Source organism: Penicillium chrysogenum (genome assembly GCF_028827035.1).
Source record: "Penicillium chrysogenum strain IBT 35668 chromosome Unknown utg000001l_segment0_segment0, whole genome shotgun sequence".
NCBI classification, from domain to species: domain Eukaryota; kingdom Fungi; phylum Ascomycota; class Eurotiomycetes; order Eurotiales; family Aspergillaceae; genus Penicillium; species Penicillium chrysogenum.
Genome location: NW_026622749.1, coordinates 1,010,200 through 1,036,314, shown reverse-complemented (window position 1 = coordinate 1,036,314; position 26,115 = coordinate 1,010,200). Strand labels below are relative to the sequence as shown.

The 26,115-nt window shown below is 51.5% G+C and overlaps 9 protein-coding genes across 9 annotated transcripts; 5 read left to right on the top strand and 4 right to left on the bottom strand.

Moving 5' to 3' along the window:
• Positions 1-189: 189 nt before the first annotated feature.
• On the bottom strand, positions 190-1,075 carry N7489_000416 (ribosome biosynthesis protein NIP7; the record flags this gene model as incomplete). The annotated part of the gene is made up of 7 exons (XM_056706171.1): positions 190-213; positions 270-296; positions 351-533; positions 587-613; positions 676-738; positions 790-1,002; positions 1,058-1,075. The coding sequence occupies 7 exons, from the start codon at positions 1,073-1,075 to the stop codon at positions 190-192; spliced, it is 555 nt and encodes a 184-aa protein (XP_056570473.1).
• Positions 1,076-1,352: 277 nt separating this feature from the next.
• N7489_000415 (nuclear export protein Noc3) lies at positions 1,353-3,425 on the top strand (the record flags this gene model as incomplete). The annotated part of the gene is made up of 1 exon (XM_056706170.1): positions 1,353-3,425. One exon carries the CDS (start codon positions 1,353-1,355, stop codon positions 3,423-3,425), a length of 2,073 nt encoding a protein of 690 aa, XP_056570472.1.
• Positions 3,426-3,698: 273 nt separating this feature from the next.
• Positions 3,699-5,624, bottom strand: N7489_000414 (uncharacterized protein; the record flags this gene model as incomplete). Its single annotated transcript, XM_056706169.1, has 2 exons — positions 3,699-5,551; positions 5,609-5,624. 2 exons carry the CDS (start codon positions 5,622-5,624, stop codon positions 3,699-3,701), a joined length of 1,869 nt encoding a protein of 622 aa, XP_056570471.1.
• A 601-nt stretch (positions 5,625-6,225) lies between these two features.
• Positions 6,226-6,462, top strand: N7489_000413 (uncharacterized protein; the record flags this gene model as incomplete). Its single annotated transcript, XM_056706168.1, has 1 exon — positions 6,226-6,462. The coding sequence occupies one exon, from the start codon at positions 6,226-6,228 to the stop codon at positions 6,460-6,462; it is 237 nt and encodes a 78-aa protein (XP_056570470.1).
• Positions 6,463-7,888: 1,426 nt separating this feature from the next.
• On the bottom strand, positions 7,889-12,844 carry N7489_000412 (PT repeat family protein; the record flags this gene model as incomplete). The annotated part of the gene is made up of 1 exon (XM_056706167.1): positions 7,889-12,844. The coding sequence occupies one exon, from the start codon at positions 12,842-12,844 to the stop codon at positions 7,889-7,891; it is 4,956 nt and encodes a 1,651-aa protein (XP_056570469.1).
• A 3,632-nt stretch (positions 12,845-16,476) lies between these two features.
• N7489_000411 (SLC26/SulP family anion transporter) lies at positions 16,477-19,049 on the top strand (the record flags this gene model as incomplete). The annotated part of the gene is made up of 4 exons (XM_056706166.1): positions 16,477-16,735; positions 16,799-16,944; positions 17,005-17,705; positions 17,768-19,049. 4 exons carry the CDS (start codon positions 16,477-16,479, stop codon positions 19,047-19,049), a joined length of 2,388 nt encoding a protein of 795 aa, XP_056570468.1.
• Positions 19,050-20,721: 1,672 nt separating this feature from the next.
• Positions 20,722-21,435, top strand: N7489_000410 (uncharacterized protein; the record flags this gene model as incomplete). The annotated part of the gene is made up of 3 exons (XM_056706165.1): positions 20,722-20,770; positions 20,941-21,162; positions 21,266-21,435. 3 exons carry the CDS (start codon positions 20,722-20,724, stop codon positions 21,433-21,435), a joined length of 441 nt encoding a protein of 146 aa, XP_056570467.1.
• Positions 21,436-22,438: 1,003 nt separating this feature from the next.
• N7489_000409 (ATP synthase subunit C family protein) lies at positions 22,439-22,891 on the top strand (the record flags this gene model as incomplete). The annotated part of the gene is made up of 1 exon (XM_056706164.1): positions 22,439-22,891. One exon carries the CDS (start codon positions 22,439-22,441, stop codon positions 22,889-22,891), a length of 453 nt encoding a protein of 150 aa, XP_056570466.1.
• Positions 22,892-24,491: 1,600 nt separating this feature from the next.
• Positions 24,492-25,253, bottom strand: N7489_000408 (uncharacterized protein; the record flags this gene model as incomplete). The annotated part of the gene is made up of 1 exon (XM_056706163.1): positions 24,492-25,253. One exon carries the CDS (start codon positions 25,251-25,253, stop codon positions 24,492-24,494), a length of 762 nt encoding a protein of 253 aa, XP_056570465.1.
• Between the last annotated feature and the right edge of the window lie 862 nt (positions 25,254-26,115).

Here is a 26,115-nt window from a genome sequence, read left to right as displayed (position 1 = left end):
TTCCATATAGTAACCATTACAGAGAAGTTGTTGGTCAACATTCGCCATCAATTCATCACACTAGGAGCAATGAGGACGGAATCGATGGTAAAACAGTCAACTTTTGTAAGATCAAATAGATCTGGTAAAACTCCCAAACGCCTTTTGCGAGGTGCAAATATGTAATATTCGGTATCATGTCGAATTTGCTTAGGTTGTGAACAACGTATCCTCCTATAATGGACGTTAGCAATTTGGCCCTTGAGAATTTGAAGATAGATCCAACTCACCTCTCTAAGGTACTCTCCTGCGTCGGCCTGTTCGTTTGCATTAGTCAACTGAGTAAGAAAACGGACCCGAGATGCACCTACCTGACGATGGACCGCGATACTGGTGGGGTCCAATTTTGCGATCTGCGCGGATGACCGTGCTGTAACTCCAAATCCGAGGGGAACGTCATTTGAGTCCAGAATCACAACACCTGCATTCTCCGGACAGTCTTCCGAGAAACGAGCCACGTGGGCCTTTAGGACCGAACCGCCATAGAGCAGAGGCTAAATCTTGTTAGCAAGGACAGCAGACCTATAGGAAGTTGGAATAAGCTTACCATCACTCCATTTGCTTTGATCCAGACCTGTGCGATAGCCCTAGAGTTAGCATGATGTCCTGTTGCAATGCTGAAATCGTGATACGTACCTTGTATCGGGCATTTTGCGCCAGGAGATCCAGAGCCGTCAGGTTGATGCGGAACTTGCCCGTCTGCCAGCATATTAGTATCACTGATTAGAACGACAGCAGAGCGACTCGGACCTTCGTAAATTTGCCGACCATAGTCCCAGCTGAAAGGAGCTGATCACGAGGGAATGAAACACTCAGATTGGCGATATCCTTGTTCACGTAGTAAACCCGGCATCCTTGCAAGCGGAAAACACTCTGGGACCCATCTTCGGCTGGGGTAATAAGAGAATTGAGACTGCGGCCGGTATAGGAAGCGAGCTTGGTGAAAAGTGTCCGTGTCTCTTCCTAAAAGTGGCATGGGTTAGCCAAAACAGTCAATGTTCATTGCACTAGTACGCACTTCTGTGAGGGATCTCATATTGTCGGATATGAAGCTGAAGATATGGCAAAAAGGTTGAATAGCAGCAAGCTTGTATTATCGGGAAGTGAGGAACAAGAAAAAAAACCAAAGTCGGGCAATATCTTACCGCCCAGACACGGACCTGAAATTAATAGCGATGGAATGGAGATGAAGAGCCAATAAGAGTGATTATTGTCTTTCCGCCTAGAATTTTCGGGACCGCCTTTTCACTCCAAGATCTTTTTACTGTTCTCCGCAAATTTCACCGTCAATCCCCCAAATTTCCAATTACAAGATGGCGCGTGGTCCGGAAGTGAAGCGGAGACGATTGAGTCCTCCAGTGGATGGTGAGGACTCATCGCGCTCAAAAGCCGACCAAGAGTGGGATGTTGAGCAAGACTACGAACGCCGCCCACGCAAAAACACCAAGAAAGCCGGCGAGAATGCGCGATTGCCAATTAAGACTTCCGAAGGCTTCGTCCAGCCCGAAGCTCAACCTGAAGATCAGGGAGAGGAAACCGACAGCTTCCTGGGCACCGATGATGACGATGATGAGGAGGAAGATGGCTCTGAGGGCGAGGAGGACGGTGAAGAACCCGAGGAAGAAGCACCCAAGATTCCGCTGAAGGTACAAATCTTGCAGGCAAAGGAAGAGCTAGCGAAGATGGCCACCTTGATCAACGAGGATCCCGAGGAGCACATCTCTTTATTCAAGACAATGGCCGAGATGGTGTCGAAGAAATCCACACCTATCACAGTCAAGAAGCTGGCTCTGGCCTCACAGGCGGCTCTTTACAAGGATGTCATCCCTGGATACCGCATTCGTCCATTGAGCGAAGAGGACCAGTCCGGCCGGGTATCAAAGGAGGTGCGCAAGCTCCGAGACTTCGAACAGTCACTCGTGTCAGGATATCGAGCCTATGTGCAGAAGCTTGCTACGCTCGTAAAGCCATCCAAGGCAGACGGGCCCACAGATGCTGGATTGAGGAGCTTCGCCATTTCCATGGCTTGCACTATGCTCTTGGCCGTGCCACACTTCAACTTCCGCAGCGAGCTTCTGAAGATCTTGGTGAACCGCCTTGCACGGAGACAGCTTGATGCCGACTATGTCAAGTGTCGCGAAACTATGGAGGAGGTTTTCGCCAAAGATGACGATGGAACCGTTTCCCTCGAAGCTGTTCGTCTGCTAGCAAAGATGCTGAAGGCTAGAGACTTCCACATTCACCCTAGTGTTTTGGACACGTTCCTCCACCTTCGTTTGCTCGGCGAGTTCCACTTGAAGGCGTCTCGAGACCGAGTGGACCGGGAAGAAGAAGAAACCCCTCAAGGAAAGAAGCAAAAGCAAAAGCGCGAATTCCGCACGAAGCGAGAGCGCAAGATTCAAAAGGAGCGAAAGGAAGTTGAGAAGGATATGCGACAAGCAGACGCAGTGGTGTCGCACGAGCAAAGAGACAAGAACCAGGCCGAAACATTAAAACTTGTGTTCGGACTCTATTTCCGCATTCTCAAGCTCCGCATTCCCGCACTCATGGGACCTGTGCTTGAGGGTCTGGCTAAATATGCGCACCTCATTAACCAGGACTTCTTCGGTGATTTGCTCGAGGCTCTGAAAGACCTGATCAACCACGCAGAGCGTGAGGAGATGGGCGTGGAAGGTGACCAGGAGGTCGCCAACGATGAAGACGACGAAGACGAAGATAGTGGCACAATTGCCGAAAGCGCAGCCCGTGACGCTCGCCGAAGGACACTTCTCTGCACTGTCACTGCCTTCGCCCTGCTAGAAGGTCAAGAAGCCAGTAAAGCAGCCGCAGGTCTCCACCTCGACCTGAACTTCTTCATCAAGCACCTCTACCGATCCCTATACTCCCTCTCCATGAACCCAGAAGTGGAATACAACCCCGAAACAGCCCTCCGTCTCCCCGACCCCAACTCCTCCGCAGAAGGAAAGGAGCTCTCCCAGTCCCGCTCCAGGAACAAGGTCAACTTCCAGACCCCGATGGTCCTCCTCCTCCGCTGCTTGCAGCCCACTCTGCTATCCCGCGCACATGGCAACCCGCCTCCAAGTCGACTTGCTAGTTTCTCCAAGCGTCTCATGACGACTTCCCTTCAGTTGCCGGAGAAGTCTGCTCTTGCAACGCTGGCGCTCATGAACCAGGTCTCGAAATATCATGGTCGTCGTATCTCTTCGCTGTGGCACACGGAGGAGCGCAAGGGTGATGGTGTGTTCAATGCTTTTGCTGCTGATATTGAAGCTACCAATGTCTTTGCTGGTTCGGTTTGGGAGGGTGAGCTGTTGCGGCTGCATTACTGTCCACAGGTGCGAGAGTCCGCGATAGAGATTGAAAAGATGATGTCCTCTTCCAAGTAAATACTGTTTTGAATAATATTACATGCATATTCGCCTACAAATCTACTCTCGTCTACTCTTGGAGAATTGTAATCAAACATCTTTCATTGACATGCAACAAAATCTAACAAAGCCGGCCCCTGTCCTCCTCCAAATCTGACAAATGGTATTTTTTTTTTTGGATTTTTTGTTTTTGGGGGTACTTTTTTTTGCGGGGTTTTTTGTTTTCAATTTTTTTTGGTTTTTTTGTGGTTTTTTTTGTAGAAGCATCATGTTGAGCACTGGGTGGCTCGCTTACTTGCGAGCCACATCCTTGCCAGCCTCAACGGGGGACACGCGGCCAGAAGGCTCCGCGGTCGGGACACCTGCGGTGGGGATCCCAGGGGCGTTCACCTCATTGAATTGAGGTCGGAACAGTGGGTGGATGTCGGCCAGGGGGACGGGGGCCTCGCGGACGGCTTCCCGGGGGACGCGAATCCCCTCGGGAATGGTGGGCACGGCGGGGACCTCCTCGGTCTTGGCGGTGGCGGAGGTCTCTTTCGCAGCGGAAGAGCTCTTCTTCGAGCTCTTCTTCTTCGATCGGCGGGGGATCGAGCTCTGCTTCGCCGTGGAAGATCCCGGCGACGTCACTGTTGCGGACGCACTGCCTGATGCAGGCGCCTTGGTTGATGCGGGGGCCGCCTTTGCTGGCGGAGCGGTCTGGGCGGAGGGACCGGCCTCTGCTGCGGCGCCGGTCTTTGCTGCGCCAGCCCCAAACGAGGCGAGGCTCCGCACGGTGCCAGTGGCCGGGACGGTGTCGTGTGCGGGGGGGGGGTTGGGAGGGAGGATCTTCTTCACGTCCTCCGAAAGTTCGAGGCCGTGCTCGTGGCGCATGACGTCGAATGCCATCCGGATCTGGATGAACATTCGACGGAGGAAGGTGATCTGGCGGTTTTGGTCTTCCGTCTGAGACCCGATGTCTTGGATGTCTTCATCCAACTCTCTGTTCTTCCGCCGTTGGTACGCCACGAACGGCTCCTCGGTGTTGTCCCAAATTCCAGTGAGACACATGTCGACCTTGGCGGTCAGGTCGTGGATGGCGGAGGTGAGCTCGTTGATTTCGGTCCTCATCTCCGGAATCTCCTCCTTGATCTCCTTGAGCTCTTTCTTGAGCTCGGCAACCTGCTCCTTGGTGCCACTCGCATCACTCGCATCAGCCCGCGCCTGGGCAATCTCCAAGGTCATTTCGGCCTGGCGCTCAAGTTGAGCATCCATTTGGTCCTTGAAGTAGTCGCGGGTCACGGTCACAAAGTCGTCAACCCTTTCTTCGAGCTTGTTGAGGTTTTCGATCTTCTTGGACAGTCGGAAGATGTCTGTCTCGTAACGGTACTGAAGAGATCGAACAGCCTCGGGAAGATCCTTGACAGTCAAGCTGGATCGCTGAGTCGTAGGAGTAACACCGCTAGGGCCCTCCATAGGACTGGCGCTGGGACGGTACATGCCATCATTTCTGAAGCTGGGGGTACGAGGGGAGGGTGTCTGGGGGTTGAATCTACCAGACGGAGACACGGGGAGTGGCTTGTTGTTGCCCTCCGGAACATTGGTACTTTCATCCATCTTGGGTGGGGATGGAGGAGCTGACAAAGAGCGAGGTTTGACTTGAGTGAGGGTGATATTGCTTGATCGGTTTTTCAGGATGGATACAGGAATGGGGGGTACAGGAGGGATGGAAGAAGAACGAAGAAGGGAAGAGCGGAGGGAAGAGCGAAGTGAAGAGCGAGGGGGAGGGCGGGGGGAAGGAGAAGGGTTTGTTTTGCGGTGGGCAAACGCGTTGAGCTTGTCTTCTGAAGAATCAGGCAACGGGTCCACGGTCTGCGAGCTCTCTACAACACCTGACGAAGGCAAACCAACCCTAGGGTTGGACGACTGGACAGGCACAGGAACGGGGACTGCAGTGACAGTCGCGTCAGAACGAGGAGATGCCAGTGGGTTACACATTTCGGGTTCTTCGAAGTGTACGCGGGAGACGGTGCTGCGACGAGAACGAGACGAGTGCAAAGAGGTGGGGGTGACAGTGCGGCTGGTAATCTCAGAGCGGTTTTCAGCGCGGCTTTCAGGGCGGCTTTCAGGGCGGCCAGTACGGCCACGGGGACCTTCCGAATCGGTATCTATAAGAACATCCACTGTCAGTGACCCATGCGAACCCTTCTTGCCTTAAAGTGAACTGCGAGTGAAAGCCATCAATTGACCATTTCAGACCAAAGTGATAGATATCTTTCATGTCTTTGAGTATCTCTCTCTGTTCTTTCTTTCGATGCATATTCCATGCACGGAGGAAGAGTTCCTTTGCTCACAGGACCTGCTTCTGTAGGAAGGGCCGCCATAGAAAGGGGTTCAAACGAAGCCAGGCAGATCGGAACCTAAGGGACCAATTCCAATGCCAACGACAGAGATCTGGTTCTGAAGAACCGATTCCGAAGCCAAAGAAAGACCTGATTCAAATGAAGCATGCCCAATTCTGTAGCAAGGGACCGATTCCCAGCAGCCAAGCTGAGGTCCGATTCTGCAGGCAGAATGGCTCAATGTCACAGCAATGAACACTAGTCCCAGGAGCAAGCCTCAAGCCCATGGAGAAGAGACCCAGGCCCTAGGAGCAAGCCTCAATCCCATGGAGAAGAGACCCAGGCCCTAGGAGCAAGCCTCAATCCCATGGAGGGGAGACCCAAGTCCCAGGACCAAGCCTCAAGCCCATGCAATCCCATGGAGGGGAGACCCAAGTCCCAGGACCAAGCCTCAAGCCCATGGAGAAGAGACCCAAGTCCCAGGACCAAGCCTCAAGCCCATGGAGAAGAGACCCAAGTCCCAGGACCAAGCCTCAAGCCCATGGAGAAGAGACCCAAGTCCCAGGACCAAGCCTCAGTCCCATGGAGAAGAGACCCAAGTCCCAGGAGTCAAGCCTCAAGTCCATGGAGAGACACAGGTCCCAGGAGCCAGGCTCAACTCCATGAAGAAAGACTTGACTCCAAGGAACCAGGCTCAGCTTATGAGAGGAGACGATTCCGAAGAAAAGACCCAATGAATGAACTCAGTCGAAGCGAGCCCGAGTGAATCGAGCCCGAGTGAATCGAGCCCGAGTGAATCGAGCCCGAGTGAATCGAGCCCATCGAAAGAGACACTCCATGAGATGAAAAGTGATACAATGCTTCATGGATGGGAGATGTTACTAACCTTGACTCTTTCTTGCCATATCTGCTGATGATTTGAGACGAAAAGATGAAAGTTGACGAAAGTTGACGAAAGTTGGTGATGATGGAGAAAGGAAAAGAAGACGCGTGTGGAAATAACAAATGAACGGAAAGGAAACGAAGATCAACAGACCACCCACCACATGGATAGGCACGTGCCTGAATCGGTTAAGCGAATAAAAGCCCAAGGAAACCATGCTCATCAAAATGCACTGGACTCTTCCCAATATCGAAGGAACGACCAACACCAACAAGACCAATCCCACCAATCACACCACGACCTATGCGGATTTCCATACCTCAGGTGTTAGTAGCTTGCTAAGCCTACCTCCAACTTCCAGGGGGCAGGCTCTCTGGCAGACCTCATGCTTCGGTCTCATGCTTGGGACCTGTTCGCCTTTGCATGACAGGCTCTTCAGTATACACGCATTTGTACATTGTACTTTGAATTGGAGTGATAGTCGCCATCACCGCCATCCGCCACATAAAGACAACCAATAGGCAACAACAGATGATATCCATGACGAAATGGGCAAGAAAGAGTGGATTACCTATATACAATTTCAGCCGATGCCGTTACACAGACACACAAAGGCATAGCAAGATGCAGCATTCAAAGAACAAAGGAAGTCCGGTATATAGTATCTAGCACACATGCAAAGAAACCAAAAGACTGTGGACAAAAGAAGCACAAAGAACGTTCATGAGTATAAGTTCATTAAATTCATGTCATTAAGTATACTGGATACATAGCAAGCAGACAGATCCATCATGAGCAGCCGGCCATGCCAACACCCAATATAGCATTGGAGACGACAAAAGGGAATCATCAACGATAAAAGAAAAGGAAAAAATAATGAAATTCGTAAATAGGAACCAGCAACAGATAATACAGGGGAATATAGTTGAAACTCGGTGGTATGAAGTCTTATACTTCGAATGCCACGCACTTGGTACACTGGGTACGCACTGCTTATATTGCGACTTTCCAGGGCTAGGTGCCGCACGTGACCGATACCGCTTTGCCCGGGCGTTATGGCCGGGCATGCACACCGCCCGGGCAGTAGAGCTTAATTGTCGGGGAACAAAGAACGCCAAACGATTGCAAATACCGGCATAGCACAAATTGCAATCCAAAACCATTTGCTGATATATGAAGTCAGTTCATCGGTTTCCAGAAAGTTTATCCTGCGCCAACCGTGTAGCACCAAGGAAATAACTAGCAAGAAAACGTCATGAAAAAACACATGGGATCTTAATTTAATTGGACTTCTTTCCACGACGGAAGGGTGAAAAGATTGCCCCAAAGAAATTCACAAACACAGTGCGCAGGATTGCTTTGAGCCAGCTGTCAGGTGCACCATTTAGAGAAACAGCATTCACTGACCGGTTCTGGCTCGGTGGACGAGCATCTTCATCATTATCCTTGGGCGTGAGGGTCTTGTCGGCGGCAGGCTTGGCGTCGGATGCATCTGCAGCAGGTTCGGCAGTCCCCTTGCTGGCCTCGGCGGCAGGCTGGGACTCGATGGCACTCTCTACGGTAACCGAGGGTTGCTGGGTAGCCGTGGAGAGTTGGTCTGTGGACGGTTGGTTGAGCTTGCTGAGGAGGGCTTCGCGGTCACCAGCGAGAGCTGCAAGAGTGGGATCAGTTTCGAACGAGATGGCAGATTGCTGGTATGAAAGATAGAACGGTGTTGGCTTACCGTCTGTGGGCTGTGCATCGGCCGCGGAAACCTCGGGCTGCGTATCAGCCTTGGTAACGGGTTCCTTGTCTGCATCGGTAGCTTGGAGATCCTTTTGGTCTTTCGAGGTCTCCGGTGCAGTCTCTGGCTCCTTGTGAGCAAGAGCAGCCAGGCCCGCGCCAGTGAGGGCGGTAGCGGCAAGGCCAGCAGCGCCAGCACCAAGAATCTCAGTGCTGATGCCAGTGTCCTTGGTAGAAGCTTCGTCAGCAACGGGAGCAGCGGTCTCTTCTTGCTTAGTCTCCGGCTCGGTTGGTGCCGAGGCCTCAACGTCAGTAGTGGAGGGCTGAACCGGCTCCTTCACATCGGAAATCTCGGGCACGGTCTGAGGCTCCTCTGCGCTGGTAGTCGGCTCAGGAGTAGCCACAACTTCGGTCTCGACAGTTTCGACCTTCGAGGGTTCCTCGGCTGCAACAACGGTCTCCACGGCAGGAGCAGACTGTTCTGGAACGAGGTCCTCGACCTTGGCATCCTTCTGTGCTGGCTCTTCGACAGCCTCAGCAACAACGGGCGCTTCAACTGCGGCCTCCTCAGCAACGACGTCAGGCTGCTCAACAGCAACTTCCTTCACCACGGCTGTCTCGGGTTCGAGCTCCTTGGTGGCAGATTCCTCCACTGGAGCAGCCTCGGGGGTTTCCTCCGCGGGGGCAGTAGCTTCGACGGGCTCCTCAGCCTTCACAGGCTCAGCGGCGATCTGTTCCTCCACAATCGGTGCCTCGGTGACTTGGGTAGCTTGGGTAGTGGGCTCGACAGTGGCGGGCTCCTTCACACCCTCAGCCTTCTCGGTAGCTGGTGCCTCAATGGCAGATTCTCCCACAACTGCCACCTCGGGAGTCTGTTCAGAAACAGGCTCGGCGGTTGACTCGGCCGCGGTTTCGGGAGCAGCAACAGGCTCATCGATGAGCTTTTCTTCGACAGCGGGAGTTCCAGCGACAGCGGTCTCGGCGACAACAGCCTCAGCCGCGGGCCCAGGAGCAGAAGCGACTTCAACGGTCTCTGCAACAGTGACTTCATCGACGGCCTTTTCTTCAACAGTAGCAGTCTCAGCAACAGCGGGCTCAGCAGTAACAGCCTCGGCCTTAGGCTCGGGAATGGCAGCAGCTTCAACAGTCTCTGCAACAGCGACTGGCTCCTCCACAGCCTTCTCTTCGGCGGCAGCAGGCTCCGCAACTTGAGAACCTGGCTCTTCGACGGCAACAGCAGTCTCAGTCTGTTCAGCGACAACTGGCTCAGCAACAGCCTCAGCTTCGGGTTGCTTCTCCTCGACCTTCTCGACCTTGTCCGCAGTAACATCAACAACAGCAGGCGCCTCAGTAGATGCGTTGGTGGGCTCCTCGACGGCAAGTTCCTTAGCAGGCTCTTCGGCGGGAGTCTCTTCAACAACGGGAGCAGCCTCAGCAACCGGCTCCTCAGCAGCCTTGTCGGCAACGGACTCCTCGGTGGTCTGCTCAGTTACTTCCTCAGCCTTGGTAGCTTCGGGCTTCTCAACTGCGACTTCCTTAGGAGTTTCAGCGGGGATAGCCTCCTCCACTGATTCTTGCACAGACTCCGTAGGAGCGGCGTTTTCCTCGACGATAGCAGCGGCAGCCTGAGGGACAGTAGGAGCCTCCTCAGTGGTATGAGCAACGGCAGCAGCCTCGGGGGCGACAGCCTCAACAGCAGCAGCTTCAGCGGAGTCAGGAACGACAGGAGATTCCTCGGCGATAGCAGCGGCAGCAGCAGCCTCGGGAGCAGCGGTGGTCTCAGCAGTGGCGGACTCCGGAGTCGAGTCCTTAGCAGTTTCGGCCACAGGCTCCTCCATAACTGGCTCCTGTGCCGTGGCCTTTTCGGTGGTCTCTTGGACAGACTCGACATCAACAGACCCCTGGACCTTCTCAGTAGTAGCCTCCTCGGCAACGGCGGCAGGCTCCTCAGTTGCTTCGGTGGTGGGCTCGGTGGTAGTCTCCACGGCGGCAGCCTTAGCAGGCTCCTCAACAGCAGACTCCTTCCCGGCTTCGGCAGTCTGCTCGGGAACTGGCTCGACAACCTCAGTCTCCTTGACTGGCTCGGCAGCCAATTCCCCAGTGGCAGTCTGCTCAGCAGGAGCCTCCTCAGCCACCTCCTTGGTGGACTCAGAGATGGCTTCCTCCTTGGGCTTGGAAGCCTCGGCAGTCGGCTCCACAGCAGTTGCCTCCGTAGCAATCTCTGGAACAGCGGTGGTGGTGGTGGTGTCAGCGCTGTTCTCGGCCTTTGCCTCCATAACCGGTTCCTGGACCGCCTTCTCGGTCATTGGCTCCTCAGCAGGCTTGGACTCTTCCACGGCAGCCTCGGCAGCGGGAGTCTCTTCCTTAGCGGCTTCGGTGGCCTTTTCTTCCACAGCAGCCTCAGCGGCAGGAGTCTCCTCAACGACTGGTTCAGCAACAGTTTCAGAAACGGCCTCGGCGGGCTTGGCCTCTTCCGTGGCGGTTTCAGTGGTGGGCTTTTCCTCGGTGGTAGGCTCGGCAACTTCCTCAACCTTAGATTCCCCGACTGCGGGTGTCTCCTGGACGATTTCAGGAGCAGCCTCGACGGCCTTGGATTCTTCCACGGCAGCTTCGGCAACGGGAGCCTTGGCGGCCTCGGTGGCCTCAGGAACGACTTCAGTCGTCTTTTCTTCCACGGCAGCTGCAGCGGCGGCAGGGGCTTCTTCGACGACAGGCTCAGCCACGGTCTCAGGAGCGGCCTCGACGGCCTTTTCCTCAGTGGCAGGCTTCTCCTCAGCACTGGGTTCAACCACCTCGGCGGTCTTGGATTCTTCAACAGCGGCCTCGGCAGCAGGCGTCTCCTGAGCAATTTCAGGAATAGCTTCCGCGGTCTTAGCCTCTTCAGCAGCGGGAGTCTCAGAAACGGCCTCGGCAACCTTCTCTTCGGTGGCAGGCTTAGCAACCTCAGCCTTAGAATCTTCCACGGTGGGGGTTTCTTCGACAGGCTCTGCGACAGTCACAGGAGCGGCCTCGACAACCTTTTCTTCAGCGGCAGACTTCTCCTCGGTGGTCTGCTCAGCAACCCCAGCCTTAGGTTCTTCGGCGGCGGGAGTCTTCTGGGCGACTTCAGGAACAGCCTCCTCGGTCTTGGTTTCTTCCACGGCAGGAGTTTCGGAAGCGGCCTCGACAACCTTTTCTTCGGTGGCAGGCTTAGCAACCTCAGCCTTAGAATCTTCCACGACGGGGGTTTCTTCGACAGGCTCTGCGACAGTCACAGGAGCGGCCTCGACAACCTTTTCTTCAGCGGCAGGCTTCTCCTCGGTGGTAGGCTGAGCAACCTCAGTCTTGGGTTCCTCGACGGCGGGCGCTTCCTGAGCGGTCTCGGGAACAGCCTCTTCGGCCTTGGATTCTGCGGCAGCCTCGAGGGCGGCCTCGGTGGTCTTTTCTTCCGTGGCGGCTTCCGTGGTGGCCTGGGCAACCTCCGCAGCAGTCTTGGATTCTTCGACGGCGGGCACCACCTCGGCGACTTCAGGAACAGCTTCCACAGCGTTGGATTCTTCCACGGCAGCTTCAGCGGGAGTCTCTTCCTTGGCGGCTTCGGTGGTTTCAGGGACGACCTCGGTGGTCGTTGACTCTTCCTTAGCAGGCTCAACGATATCCTCCACAGCCTTGGATTCTTCCACGGCAGTTTCAGCGGGAGTCTCTTCCTTAGCGGCTTCGGTGGTTTCAGGAACGACCTCGGTGGTCTTTGACTCTTCCTTAGCGGGCTCAACGATATCCTCCACAGCCTTAGATCCTTCCACGGCAGCTTCGGCCGGCTTTTCGGCGGCAGGCTCAGCAGTTTCAGGAACGGCCTCGGTAGTCTTTTCTTCGACAGACTTCTCCTCGGCGGCAGGCGCAACCTCCTCGGCGGTCTTGATTTCTTCCGCAGCGGGAGTCTCTTCGACGATCGGCTCAGCGGCGACTTGAGGAACAACCTCGGTCTTTGGCTCTTCTGTGGCGGGCTTAGCAACCTCTTCCACGGCCTTGGATTCTTCGACAGGCTCTGCGACAGTTTCTGGAACGGCCTCGACAGTCTTCGATTTTTCTGTGGCGGGCTCGGCAGCCTTCTCAGCAGCTTCGGGTTCTGCTGTGGTTGGTTCAGCGGCAGGCTTTTCCTCAACCACTGGCTCGGCAGCGGGCTCAGCCTCCTTGGAAGCTTCCACTGGTGCTGATTCCTCCACTGCAGGCTCTGCGGGAGACTCTTCAGGAGTCTTGTCGGCTTCCAAAGCAATGGAGCTAACACTCTCCTGTTTCTTTTGCTGCTTCTTCTTTGCCTTTTTGGCCTTCTTCTTTTCCGCGGCGGTCATGGGGACCTCGGGTTTGGTTGAGTCTTTGGATTGTTGTGTGGAGTCGGGCTCAACGAGCGTGGCCGTCGATTCGCTCAGATCTGCCTCAGCAGTGGGCTTCTCATCTATGGATGAAATGGGCTCAACTGGTGCATCTGTGGGCAGCACATTGCTTTCCGGGATAAGGGGCTCTTGCACGGTGGCCATGGTTTATTTCGTTTCAAGTTCGTAATGTCGTAAAAAGATGATTGAGGGTATTAGATGGTTTTTTTTTCACAATTTGACCAGCAAAGATTTAACGCTAGATTTATCGTGTACAGAAAACACAAGCTCACAGAGCAATAGTAGGGGATTATTGTGAGAGTATGGAGGAGGGGAAAAGGCAGGAAAAAAAATCTCAGCCCAATACAAAAAAAAAAATCCCCTCTGACGGCACAGCTCAAAGAGTGGGGAAACAGTTGGCACAGTGACCATATACATTGCACCTTTCCTTTTTGGTCTTTCGTCTTTCATTTTGGAGCATCTTTCAAGCTTGACGCCCAATGGCTGTTCGTACTTTTTTTTCTCTTTCATCCGCATCTCCACTTCCAATATGCGGTGAAGCTGCATCGCCGAGGTTTATTGTTTTGGCCTTTTTGATTTGACTTCTTCTTCTTGGACATGTGCAACCGTACGATATACAACATACAAGATACATGATTCTATGTTCATGTTCCTCTCTTTCCCCCATTCTGGTTGCACAGTCCAAAAGACAATGAAGCCTGACTGAAATGAAATTGGGCGCTAAAAAGCGCAGACCCAATTGATAAACCGAAATGGCAAGGTCCTTATCCACCTGTCATATGGTTCTGAGTCATTGAAATGATCTCCAAAAAATAAAAATAATGTGCTCCATGTACTCCGTACTATATGTACTATGGTGGAGGTTCAATTTTCAATAGTCTCCCCATCCGTGGATTGGCTGATGTTTCCGGTTTTCTTTTTTTTTGATCAGGGCCCATATATGCGGAACACTACGGATAAATAATATTATCCTATGTTGTACTTAGTACTCCGTACGGAGCACAAAGTACAATTTCTATATTAGGGGGTATCTACACAGAGATTTCTCAAAACAATGAAAGCTCGTGCCTCACACTAGTAGCTCTCGTGCATTGCGTGCTGCGTGAGACCTCCCTAAGCTTGGACCCTCAGAAGCCGCATTTCCGGCTCAAAGCCTATAGCTGCAGTAATCTGCACTGGCCTGTGAGATCGTCTGCAGTTCCTCCCCTATAGGAATACAAGACTTTCTCCTTTCCACCGACTTCCATCTCCTCCGTACAACGTACAACATATATTGTACAATCGTGGAAGAGAAGATATACACTCTGGGCGGTGTGGTCGGCTTCCCGGTCCCCGAGCGGAATGCGCGGGATGGGCGGGGTACCCTGTGATCTTATGACTTCCAAGGTTCTCCTATAATCAAGAGTAAGCTGCGGGATATTTCGGATCTAGCTCTATAACTAGTACTCCGTATAGCTAAATTGGACCCGGTTGCTGTTGATAGGCATCCAGGATTCACCATCATAGCCTTCTACGAGAGCAATTACAAAAATTGCTAGGATATAGATGGATCAGGTGCAATTGGCTTTTATTTTGGTGCTCAATCCCACATAGCTCTATCCTGCAAAAAGCTGGTGTATCGACTGTTGGAAACTCTGTGTTAGTCCTTCTCCCTCACTTGATTCTCCTATCTCTTCGCGACGTACGGGGGCGGAAGATTACAGGGTTTATCATCGGGAGGAGCTTATCTACGAGTTGGTTCAAAGGCCTAAACTTATTACGCTTATACAACATAGCAGGTGGCTCTATCTTGGCGGATATTAATCTGGCAAGCAAGGAATATTGAAGGTATTCACCAGTGTCCATATACCAAACTACATAAATTAGGGCTTCAAAGTTTCTCGTGACATTACGTGTTTGTTAGGTAAGTTGGACCTCGCCTCAGGTAACTACTTAACTAGGCAGGTGCGATGCAGCCAGATAAAGCCACCCGTAGGCAATCCCCATGGCTGGTTTGAGGTCAAACGCCACTCAAGCTAAGAATGCATGGACGAACAGGATCTACGAGGCAGTGTACCAATGTCTCTAAAGACAACCACTAGGCCAAATGCCTGCTCATCCATTCATCCGTACCGGGAAGTGCCATTCCTCATAGAAATGTAACATAAAAATAGAAAACAGAGTGTCGACTTACCCTGCAATTATGACTTAACTTCTCCTTAAGCCATTCAGTCAGGTTGTGCAACCAACAGGCGTACTCCAACCAGGTCGCGTGACCTCTCGATGTCCACAGGAACGGACGACCTGACAATACGCTAACCTTAACATGCCCGACGTTCCCCTCACTCGTTTGCATTAGGCTCACGTTCCAATGGCACTTTCGTCCCACGGAATGACCTCGGTCTTTAAGCCAGCGGATACCCAGGATCAAGCCATCCTTTCAGAGTAGCTGCAAGAAGTTTTCGCGTACGCTTGGCGATCGGAGACTCAAGGGTATGATCGAATTCCTAATCGATGTTATCTCCGCGGCACGGAGATAACAAGATCAGTGTCTCAGGAAAGCAGGCCAATAATGCACGACTCGGTCTGGAAGCTTATGAAGTAGCTAGCTCACCTACCTAGATCATTATTGACAATTGGTCGCCATCTAAGTCTGGGGCCGAGGCCTCCCAAGTTTGTTACTCTTTATTCTGTGTAGACAATTCACGCCGTTGATAAATATATATCGCGTAAGGAAGTGGCCTCATACTTCTATAGCTGGTCAAGGTGGAGATCAGAAGGTGGTAGAATCGGGCTATTAGACTACAGGCTTGCTAATTGACTAAAATTGTATCCTTAAATGGTGGAGAAGATCGACTGGTTCCTCTAATGCAAGTCATAGATCATGCCAATTTGACAAGACAATGGTCTAATAGGAGAAAACGGGTACCTGCTCAGGTGCCTGAGCTACCCCACATTTTTAAACAGGTTGAACTTCCTTTCTTGGTTAGCTTTTATCCCCTTTAGGTTTAGCTCCAACACGCTGTCACGTACCTCATCCACACTCTACGGGGTACCTCAGGTACCTCATACCTACATGTTAGGTATTTGTCTATATAAGGGGAATCAATATTGTCTGGAAGTCCAAGCAATTTGGAGGGTTTAATAGGTCAAACGTAATACAGAGCACAAAGGGGTTAATATTGATGGGTCATGTTCCACAAGCTGGAAGTCCCCCGCCAAACCAATGAACAGAATTAACACAGTAGGAATGGACTCCAGGCAGCAGAGTTAATCATATAACGTCTCCATAACAGTGGGCTACAACACTTTATCACTGCCTATGGGCATGGACATAGCCCTGGAGTAAGCAGATCGGCCTTACCTGTGGTGGGTCCAAGCGTTCAGCCCTACGAGTTCGATTTACACTTTCTCACACTTTCCCTCTGCACTGGGGACTTCTCCCTTCTCCCCATTTTATTCTCATATCCTACATACAAGCGTATTAGTTCTCTCAAAAGAGAGTAACTATCTGATCCCTTGCATCTGACGTTCGAATGACCTACTGTGCAGACCTGCCGTGATTGGTCGGAGTCAATCATCTTGGTCAATCAGCGCTAAAATCACGACATCGCCGGTACCGAAGTATACAGGCCATCAGCCCTATGGTACGGGCCTCATGGATGCAATATGGCGTTTCTTACTGATAATACCCTTTTTCTTCCTCATTCTTCAACTCCTCTTCTCTCTGGCAATCTGGAGAGCCGCAGGTGACCCTCCAGACTACGAAGAGCCGAAGAAAACCAGACGCAAAAACAATGGCGGAGACTATCTCGAGTCGAGTCGGCCGCGCTTTCGCAAAGCTTTTACATATTGATTTAGGTGTAACTCCACCTGTCGTGACAGATGAGACAGGAACATATAGCTATTACGAGCATGAGCCCACTGTGGGCGATTGGCTTCGAGGTCACATGCCCACCACTCCTCTGGTTCGCCGTTACATCTGGGGCCTCTTTCCTTTCCTCCACTGGATCGGGTATTACAATGTACAATGGCTGATTGGGGATCTCGTGGCAGGTGAGCGAAGCCCTTTCGAACTAGTCAAAATATATACGGAGGCTAACTTGTAGCTCTCGACAGGCATTACTGTTGGCGCCGTGGTCATTCCACAGGGCATGGCATACGCTGAGCTAGCCAAATTGCCCCCAGAGTACGGTCTGTACTCCTCGTTTATGGGCGTGTTGATCTATTGGTTCTTTGCAACGTCCAAGGACATCACTATTGGTGTAAGAACAATCCCTCTTTTCCTTTTAGTGTTCGAAAAAGCTAACACCTAACACGCACAGCCCGTGGCGGTTATGTCTACGCTCATGGGTTCAATCATTATCAGGGTTCAAGCAGTTCACCCCGAAATACCTCCGCCAGTCCTTGCTTCCGCTCTAGCAATCATTTGTGGCGCGATCGTATCGCTCCTCGGGTTGCTTCGTCTTGGCTTCATAGTCGACTTTATCCCACTGCCTGCTATCACTGCATTTATGACTGGGTCCGCTATCAATGTTTGCGCTGGCCAAGTGAGGACGGTTCTCGGAGAGAAAGCGCATTTCTCTACGCGCGGGGCAACCTATAAGATCATTATTGATACGCTGAAGCATCTTCCGTCCGCTCAGATGGACGCTGCTATGGGTCTCACAGCTTTGGCGATGTTATACGGCATACGGTCTGCTTGCAACTATGGAACGAAGAAGAAGCCCCACAAGGCGAAACTGTTCTTCTTTTTGTCCACATTGCGCACTGCCTTCGTCGTTCTTCTCTACACTATGATTAGTGCTGCGGTCAACCTCCATCGACGCAATAACCCTGCTTTTAAACTTCTTGGTAATGTTCCCCGGGGGTTCAAGGCCGCAGGAGTTCCCAAAATAGATGTTCCAATTATCAAGGCATTTGTTAGCGAGCTTCCGGTCGCTGTGATTGTTTTATTGATTGAGCACATTGCTATCTCGAAATCATTCGGTCGTGTCAACAACTATACGATCGACCCATCGCAGGAGTTTATCGCGATTGGCATATCAAACTTACTTGGACCGTTCTTGGGCGCATACCCAACTACAGGCTCATCCTCGCGGACTGCTATCAAAGCAAAGTGCGGCGTACGCACCCCCTCGCGGGTGTGATCACTGCCATTGTAGTCCTCCTCGCCATATATGCGCTGCCGGCGCTGTTCTTTTTCATTCCTAAATCGTCATTATCAGCCGTGATCATCCACGCAGTAGGAGATCTCGTTACACCACCCCGTATCACCTACCAATTTTGGCGTGTATCTCCGATTGACGCACTCATATTTCTCATGGGCGTTATCGTGATCATATTCTCAACTATTGAGACCGGAATTTACTGCACAATCGGCGTATCATTGGCAGTACTCCTTTTCCGACTCGCCAAAGCCCGAGGCCAATTCCTTGGCTACATCCAGGTCCATTCAGTCGTGGGCGACCATATCCTCAACGCATCCAAGGGAGACTCAAACACAGAATTCGGAGATGGTACCGGCATGCCCCGAAGGATCTACCTCCCAACAGAGCATGAAGGCGGCACAAACCCCAAGATCAAGATCCACCAGCCGGCGCCGGGAGTCTTCATCTACAGAGTCTCCGAAGGGTTCAGCTACCCCAATGCAAACCACTACACAGACCACCTAGTGAGCCACATCTTTAAAGAAACCCGGCGCACGAACCCACAAGCATGGAAAACAACAGGCGACAGACCCTGGAACGACCCAGGTCCAACCCGCGCCGAACGCAAAGTCCTCATGGCGGAGGAGGCACCCACATCCCCACTCCCAACTCTCCGCGCCATAATCCTCGATTTCGCCGCCGTCAACAACGTAGACGTCACTTCCGTTCAGAACCTCATCGACGTCCGCAACCAGCTGGACCGCTGGGCATCCCCAGACAGCGTGCAGTGGCACTTTGCGCACATCCATAACAGATGGACGAAGCGTGCTCTCGCAGCCGCTGGGTTCGGATTCCCCGCCATATCAGACCGATCAGGTCCTCGATGCCAGAGGTCGGTCTTTAATGTTGCGGAGATCTTGGATGGCGGTTTATCCGGTTCAATAGATCAGTCTCGGGTCGTCGGGTCAGAGGACTGGTCGAAAGATTTGGAGGCTGGCCTGAAGGTGCAGAATACTAGTGCATCCTCGTCGGTTATGGGTGTCTCTGAGGATGATATTCAGGTTGTGCAGGTTGGCGAGACGGATGCGAAGGTTAATACTCATCGTCATCGCGGTCGATCTGGTATCGGCACTGGTATGGCTGTTGTCGATGGAATCAACCGGCCTTTCTTCCATGTGGATTTGACTAGTGCTCTGAAGAGTGCTATGGCTGATTCTTAGGGGATGCACATGCTGGCATCCGTTCTTGGCCAGCTATATTCTTTACTGGGTGACTGGTTTGACTTCTTTCTTTACTAATACTTGCTGGCTAGGTACTAATGTTTTAACTATATGCTTTAAATCCTTATTATCCGAACAAGACTAAGTAGGTCTTACATCGTTGTCAATTCAATATCGATATAGTGAAAGCTAGAACTTCGACTGAGCAACTCTAACAACATTTTTAATGTGTCAAATAGCAGCAAGTTATATGCGTCCTCTTCGCCACAGCTTCTTTAAAGCCAAACAGCTTTTTATTCACCGCAACTCTGCTGCAAGTCCGTCCAGAGCTCAAGAATGGCGGTGTCCGATCTCGATTTCGTAGATCGAAGACTAGTCCTAATTGCGTATAGCTGGTGGATGCTGACGATCTTATCTGTGTTGGTGGCTGGAGAAGGGTCATGTGAACAGCCTCTCTCAGACATCACTTACCGACAACCCCAATACTAAAGCAGGTACATACTAGATATCTTTGGGATGATCATTTGTTGCGAGAAATGACGCATAGTCCCAGTGCCATGGCGTTGATTGACAGGCACGAGGCCCAACAGACCATCCAGCTAACATCACGCCTCAAAAGAGCTGAATAAATGAGTACATGCGATCAATCAATGCCGTAGGATGCATCAATTTGGTCTCCGCGAAAGGATGTACCAACTCACCCGTAGGGAATAGCGAAAAAGCACTCGGGATACCCTCCGCAGGTCAGTTTCGTATATGGCTGCTAAACAACAGCTCACGCATCCCTCAAAGCGAACGAACGCGATACAGGTGCCCGTTCCTGTATACATCAACATAACCAATCTACAACAACCTTTCCTACGAAACCAATCATGTCGCTCGGCATATCCTCACTACCCGACGTGTGTGTCTGTCTGTCTAGTGCACAGCATATCCGCAGCCTCGATACGGGTAGGTGGATCTAGTAACAGCAGGAAACATCGAAGCCTACAATATGTGCAAGGACCAGTCTACACCTGTGTAGACCTGCCCCTATGTTGTAGCTCCGCCTGGAACGGGGACGGTGAAGGTTGATGCCTGAGTGTCCGAGGCGGATATATCATGCGGCGAGCGAAGCTTGGGTGGCTGCTTTTGCGGACTGGATCGAGGCTGGAAAGGGTCTTGTTTTCGGTGCGGTGCCGGGCTGAGGATAAGAGAGGGACGTGTGCAGTATGATGCTTTCGGGCAGGTCGGGGAGGGCTTGGAAGCGGCGCGCCTTGTTGCGGTGTATAGTTTTCCTAGCGGATCATATGCCGCCGTTCATGGCGTTTCCCGTTCTCGTTCGGAGAGTTACGGCGAACATGTTGGACGGGTGACCTAGGTACGGAGTACAGCGCGGGCTTTAAGTCCGTGGGGCGGGTATATTGGCGGAAGAATTGGCTGTGAGATTGAGTATGCGCTGGCCAGCGCATTAGCTGCGATAGTTAGCGCTGGGCTGGCGCTAGGCTCGTGATTGCATGTGTTTCTGCCGAGTGCTTGAGTGCGGTTCAAGGGAAGAGTTACGAGGTGTTCTAACGGGGGACACAGCTGGTCTTATGTTGGAATTGAGAGAGTGGATATAGTCTAAGAAACTAAGCTATGGATACTGTGTGTCTTATGCTATTACGGCAATACTGCGTACATGATTATACAGATGAGGCTATACGGGTTTTATGCCAACTGGCCTCATGACCTCACAACAGGTCAATGATGAGTTGATGAGTCGCCGAGTCTGCAATTACCAATACGGTATGGTATTTTACCCGATTACACCCGGCACCGGAGCCCCTTGTCATTACACTTCTTATAACACTTGGCTCTCTCCAAGCTTCCTTTCTTTATATTCAATTACTGTTCTCAATTGCAATTGCAGCAGCTGGCATAACTATCATCCCCAATTCCCATCTCAATGGCCTGGATAGCTCCAGGCAAGGAACAACGCGTAACGGCTGCACCCTGAATCGAGCTTGTGTGGGTCTCGCCAAGCTGCGATCAACCGAAATTGCTGAAAATCGAATTTCCGGGAAAAATGCGAAGAGCCTCTGGTTAGCCCGATTGGGATACTCTAATTTGCCCGTGAAAATTTTTGCTCGAGGTAGGTCTGTCTATATAAGGGTCCCCAGCCCCGTTCAAAAAAGTGAGGGAAGGTTGAATAACGGTTTACCGCATTACTCTGAAAGTTCTGTAATTTCCTTTAGGGCAATCCGGAAAGACCAGTTTTCACCGTGATAGTCGGGTTATGGCGGGTCAGAAATCCAGTCTAAGTGGACCTGTGAAAGCAAGGACACGACAACCCGGATTTTTACTTCTTTTTTCTCTTTTTTTCCCCTGTCTTTTCCGATCTGCTGACTTCACACCCCTGCCATAAATTTATATAAGAATCGAACATCACCTGCAGGTCCCATGCATGGATTTTGCTTCCCTCGGCAAGCCATAGGCAGGAGACCGAAGGTGTTCGGGGTACCGGATCCGTCCAGAATTACGTATTTTCCAAAAGTGACCACTCGGTGAGGTGGATTCCCGAGGGACGAAGGGGGAGACAATATCCACTTCATCCACATTATTTGTCTCCTTTCAACCGATGGTTGCCCAGTGACTCCGTAGTTGGTGGACCTGGAATCCGAGTCGGGCCGGTTTGGGCGACACCGGGAACGAATCCTAGGAACATAGCGGACCCGAGTGGGTTATGATTGGTTGAGAGGAGCTTGTGGGTGGATCGATCCAGTGGATTGGAACATGCTTAAGATCCACTGCAAGGGAATTGGAATTTATTTTATTATTATTTCGTCTTATTATGTTGACCTCGTAATTTTATTTTATCCCTTTGCTCAGCTTCCTAGTTTCTACATTTGACATACGTCCCTATCTAAAATGTATTAGAGCCAGGTTCTCCATAGACTTCCCCTGTAAAGTGAAGAGTCTCATCTTTCCCATGCAGGGGATATTCTGATAGATAGTCCCAAGACCCATAAACCCTCCACGAATAAAACCAGTGGACCCAGTTGGAACAATACCCGACTGAACCCGACAGGTCGCAATACGCGGTAAGAATGGGAAAAAAAACAAGATCAAAACAGATCAAAACAGACTAAAACAGAACAATACCACCCCCAGCATTCCTAAATAGTGTGATTTGCGTATGAAATACTCCGGAGTCCACGCACAACCTAGGGCTTTTTTTTACCTTACACATACACTAAGACCGACTAGGAGGCGGACGGGCGAAAATTTGGCCGTAGAGTATTTATGTCCTAGGGAGTGCCGTCTCCCGTAGTTTCCCAGCTTTTTCTCCCTGAAAAGTCCATCTTTCTCCTCTTTCCTTCTTTCTCCTCTCTTCCACCCACCCTATAATTCTATAACCCATCATCACAATGGCCACCTCTCGTGTCTTCGCCTCCCGCATGGCCTCCGTCATGGCCCAGACCTCCAAGGTCGCCCGCCCTGCTGCTCGCTTCCAGCTCAACGCTGCCACCAAGCGCACCTTCACCCAGAAGGCCCCCGCCTTCGGTGCCCCCAAGCGCATCCAGTCTCCCACTCTCCTCCAGGCCAAGGCCTTCCAGACTGCCGCCCGCCGCCAGTACTCTTCCGAGGTCGCCTCCGCCATGGTTGAGGTCTCCAAGAACATCGGTATGGGTTCCGCCGCCATCGGTCTCGGTGGTGCCGGTATCGGTATCGGTCTCGTCTTCGCCGCTCTCCTCATGAGTGTCTCCCGCAACCCTGCCCTCCGTGGCCAGCTCTTCTCCTACGCCATTCTTGGCTTCGCCTTCGTCGAGGCCATGGGTCTCTTCGATCTCATGGTTGCCATGATGTGCAAGTACGTCTAAATTATCTACAACTCGGGTTTTCGGATTCTTGGAAAAATGTCATCAAAACAAGGATTTTGGGTTTTTTGAGAGAATCTCTTTTTCCGCCGGGGAGGGTATTTGGTCGTGATGTATTACCATGTACTACTTTCAGCGTCATCTACAACACTTTTCTTTCTGTACATATAGAGTCCTATATGGCCCATCGACCATCCAACCTATCAAAGAGCCAAACCAAAAACTCTGTGTGTTGCGTCTGACGGCCGTATAATATCCTCTCTTCCCTTCCTAGATTTTCACCTTCCCCATGGGGCGAATGGGAAAATATGCACGTATGGGGGTTTCTCGAGCTATCTTGCTCGAAAGCTCAGCACTCCACGTAGACAAGCTGCAAAGCTATAACCCGGGGGAACCTAGCTCGATCTTCAAAATAAACAGCTCCTACTCTGGGCTTATTTTATCCCCATTCTAGCGGATGTTGCTACGGGTCCTTCAGTATTTGACCCGCTCTTCAACGAGCAACTACGCCACAACTACCACCCATTGGCCTACAATAGACGGTGAGAGTAAGTCAGAAGAGGTCCATTAGACTATCGAGCTATTTTACAGCTGACATTTTAGTGCTGATGGGCCTCAATTGAGCTGAGAGACCCTCGACGGAAAATTCTTAGCTCCCGGACCTCGGGAACGGCTTTCCCGTAGTCAGCTGACTCAGCGTGTGACATCAGCCCTGGAATTTCCATGGCTGCCACAGAGGTCAGGTTTCTGCATGCTGCATGCAGCTTTTGAAGGGTAAAGCAAGTCATATTGCATTGTGAGCTAGGTCTTTTATCAATATACTCTGACTTGGGGTTGAGGAATCGAAAGCTCTGATGTTCGGCAACTTCCCCGTTATATCCACGAACCCGGTCTAGTCCGCTTTCGGTTAGTGACAATATCAAGTAGTATGCAGATGTATGTCAGTGACATTGAACGATATCCAATGGGTCTTCGGGGTATTTTCTCTCTACTGAATTCATATATATATCTATGTATTGGGAGCATGTTCGACGCCCGGATTTTTGGGCATTGTCCAATCTAAACTATATATACCACCGTCTCCGGACATGATTCTCAAGGGTCCATGCAATATATACATCGGCGACTACCGAATCATACTAACCATTCTTTTTTCTTTCTCTCTTTTCTTGTGCACTTTTTAATTTAGTATGACATAGCAATCCCAGTATAAAAGCCCCCGTAGTCACTAAATGGGCCTATTAATGTAAAGAACTCGAAGCTGGAAGAGTAATGCACGTGCCAAGCAGACACGCGACTCATCGCGTCAATACATCTGGGCAACCTTTGAAAATACATACTCACGCTCAACAAATCTTGAGAAGCTCAAGTGCATCAAGAAATAAGCTCCATTTGAATGATATAAATGCGCAATTTGTATTTGTTAACAGAAAGATATGCAAAAACGACCACAAACAATCGACTCCAGACATGCCATAATCGCTCGATGAAACCGACGAAACGCTGATGGGGAATATGTATCACCAGGACTTGAAAAAAGGAAAAACCCAAAGTGTAAGCACACCAAAGCCAAGCAAACAAAGAAGAGAGCAGCACACACCAGCTAGAATATTTCCAGATCCTCAAACTCAACCACCAACCCATCCGCCGAACCCGTCGGCAAAGATGTATCCAGCGTCATACCATGCATAGCATCCCACATAGTCCCACGCGACAAACCCATCGGCCGACTCGCATAAACCCCAACATGCACAAACTTATCCTCAACCCCATAAAAGAACCACGTCACCTCTCTCAACTTCTTCCACGTATTCCCCACCGCACCAGGCGACAGAGCGAACGGCGATGCCGACGGAACCTGGTACCAAATCCACAGCGCATTCCCGACACGCTCGAGCTTGATCCGCAGCGAATGGATCGCCAGTCCGGCCTGTGCCGACTGCGCCAGCGGCGACAAACACCAGTCCGCGCCATCTGCCGTCGCGCTCACGGACGACGCGTTCACCGTCCCTGACGAGAACTCCATTCCGGCTTTCACCCATTTGCAGGGTGAGCGTGCTGCGTTGCGGAAGGGTGGTCCGTCGACCTCGGAGGAGAAGGATTGCGGTGCTGCGCCGGCGAATATCACTAGTCCGCCTTGGTCCATTTCCATTTCCCAGTCTGCGCTCACGGTCACTTCCGCCACGACGAATGCGTGTCGGAGGGATGTGAAGACGATTGGGGCTGTGGAGGTTTCGCCGTTTGGGGGCTTGCGCCATAGGTCTGTGTTAGGGCCCGCTCGTAGTGTTAAGTATTCCATGCATTGGGGTAGTTCGAATGTCGGTGGGAGGTTTAGGGCCGTGAAGGTTGATCCATCTGGAGGCATTTTTGATTTTTTGATTTTCTGGAGTTTGATTTTCTTGAATTGGGTTGTCAGGCGATTTTAACAGCTGAAAGAAAAGGAAAATAATTGTAGAGTCACACTGTGGTCTCTCGAAGATAGGAACACCCCGGATGAGGATGCAGCAGTTGATAACTCTTAAATCCTTCAGCAATGACGCTAGGGCCACAGAATTTGCCTCTAACGTTTAAGCAGGTGGACTAAATCAGAGCAATGGCAAATCATGCACGAGTAGATGGTCCAAAAAAAAAGAGAGGCCAAGAATTGTTGGGATATGATGCAGTCGAGAATTGGGATACGCCGAATGCGGGTTGCGCCAGACCTGGAAATGGGACACGGAAAAAAAAAGCAAATGCAAAGTGAAGAAAAAAAGAGAAAAGAATATGAGCAAATAAATTAATTGAACTACATAGTACTTATATGGCGAGAACAAGTGTTGGCCTCCCCCTAATGGGTTTTAGGGGACGATCTTAGTACGTCCCCTCAGGACCTATTAAAGAAGCAGAACCAGAGCGCTGGAGAGTCGAACCAAGCTGCTGGGATCACTGGGGCGCTTGAGTCAGGTTCTTTATGGTCGATTTCTTTGAGCGTGGCCGGGCGTGGCCCTCAAGAAGCGTGCTTGCATCGCTTCGGCGACAGATGGCCTGCGGGCCAGTTCGCAAGTAGCGGGTCACCATGCATCTGCAGAGGATCCATCACGATGTGACGGAGCTTCTGAGAGGAGAACCCAAGGTCCTTTAGGCCCAAAGAACCCAAGAGGCACATGAAAGAAGAAATAGGGCGAATGTGTGCAGTTGACACTTGTCAGAGCTGAATGAAAGAACTAGGGAAGGACTTCATATCCACA